Genomic DNA, 1,160 nt, shown 5'->3' on the forward strand with positions numbered 1-1,160 from the left:
TGAACTTCATCTCACACATGGATGTAACTCAGCGTGTTGAACTTCATCTCACACATGGATGTAACTCAGCGTGTTGAACCTCATCTCACACATGGATGTAACTCAGCGTATTGTACCTCATCTCACACATGGATGTAACTCAGCATGTTGAACCTCATCTCACAAATGGATGTAACTCAGCATGTTGAACCTCATCTCACACGTGGGTGCTTACAAAATTCATTGTGCAAGAAATAATGCTCTGCGTTCAGAATTGCTGTTAATTCTTTCATTATCATGAACACATGTATGTCGCCCTCTCGAGCTGACATGTAAATTTGGAATTCTGTACCACCAAGAAGAAAGGGTATTCCCCCTTCAAACATCCTAAAATTTACCATTTAAAACTTCAGATAAATAATATTAAAATTGTCTTTCTTCTTGAGAGGAGGTTTAGACATCAAAGACAGTATCCCAGGAAGAAGTTAAAACTGAGGGAAGAGTATACAGAAAGAAAGTGAATCAATCTTATTTAGAGGGGGCTACCATTAGTCTGCAGAATCTGGTGATCAAAAGTGAGGTTGAGCCTTGCTGAAGAAAGAAGTTACAAATGCTTTAGTAAGAGGGCTGTTAAAATGAAAAAAATCCACAGAAACACCAAAGGATGTAAGGATCATTACTTTTGAAGGATTCAGTCCTAAATGTACATATATATACACACATATATATATTTACTTTATGTTTCTTTCCTTTTGCTTATAAGAAGATTATATCACACAAAACTAGCTGAACCAAAAATCCTTATTATATTACTGTGGGTATAATCTACTACTAATAGATGGTACTCACCAATAGACACATCACGGTAACCCACCAGAACCCTGTGAACTTTCCTTCCATGGCAGAACCTCCCTTAAAGGCAACTAACATGAAAACCAGTGATTGTAGATACATTGCTGTGCACATATACATTCTAAATTTTAATATGGTCAACACTTACTTCTGTTTACTTCCCTCTGTCGTTTCTGGTCCATTTCCATCCTGTCTTCATCTTCCAGAGATGTATACTCATAATGAGCTTTCCTTTTGAAAAAAGATCTTATTGATTAAAACTGTAGAATAAGAAAATTGTTAAAACTGACAACAGAAACAACTCACATTAATTTTAAGGAACTAAAAAA

At 35.8% G+C, this 1,160-nt stretch overlaps 1 protein-coding gene across 1 annotated transcript in view; it reads right to left on the bottom strand.

Moving 5' to 3' along the window:
* LOC106476693 (slowpoke-binding protein-like) overlaps nt 1–1,067 on the bottom strand; it is a gene marked incomplete at its 3' end in the record, with an annotated part of 13,591 nt that extends 12,524 nt beyond the window's left edge. Inside the window, exon 1 of the mRNA XM_013937327.2 lies at nt 980–1,067. Coding sequence (XP_013792781.2) covers nt 980–1,019 — 40 coding nt within the window. The remainder of the gene's footprint in view (nt 1–979) is intronic.
* Between the last annotated feature and the right edge of the window lie 93 nt (nt 1,068–1,160).

Source organism: Limulus polyphemus, unplaced genomic scaffold (assembly GCF_000517525.1).
Source record: "Limulus polyphemus unplaced genomic scaffold, Limulus_polyphemus-2.1.2 Scaffold11255, whole genome shotgun sequence".
NCBI classification, from domain to species: domain Eukaryota; kingdom Metazoa; phylum Arthropoda; class Merostomata; order Xiphosura; family Limulidae; genus Limulus; species Limulus polyphemus.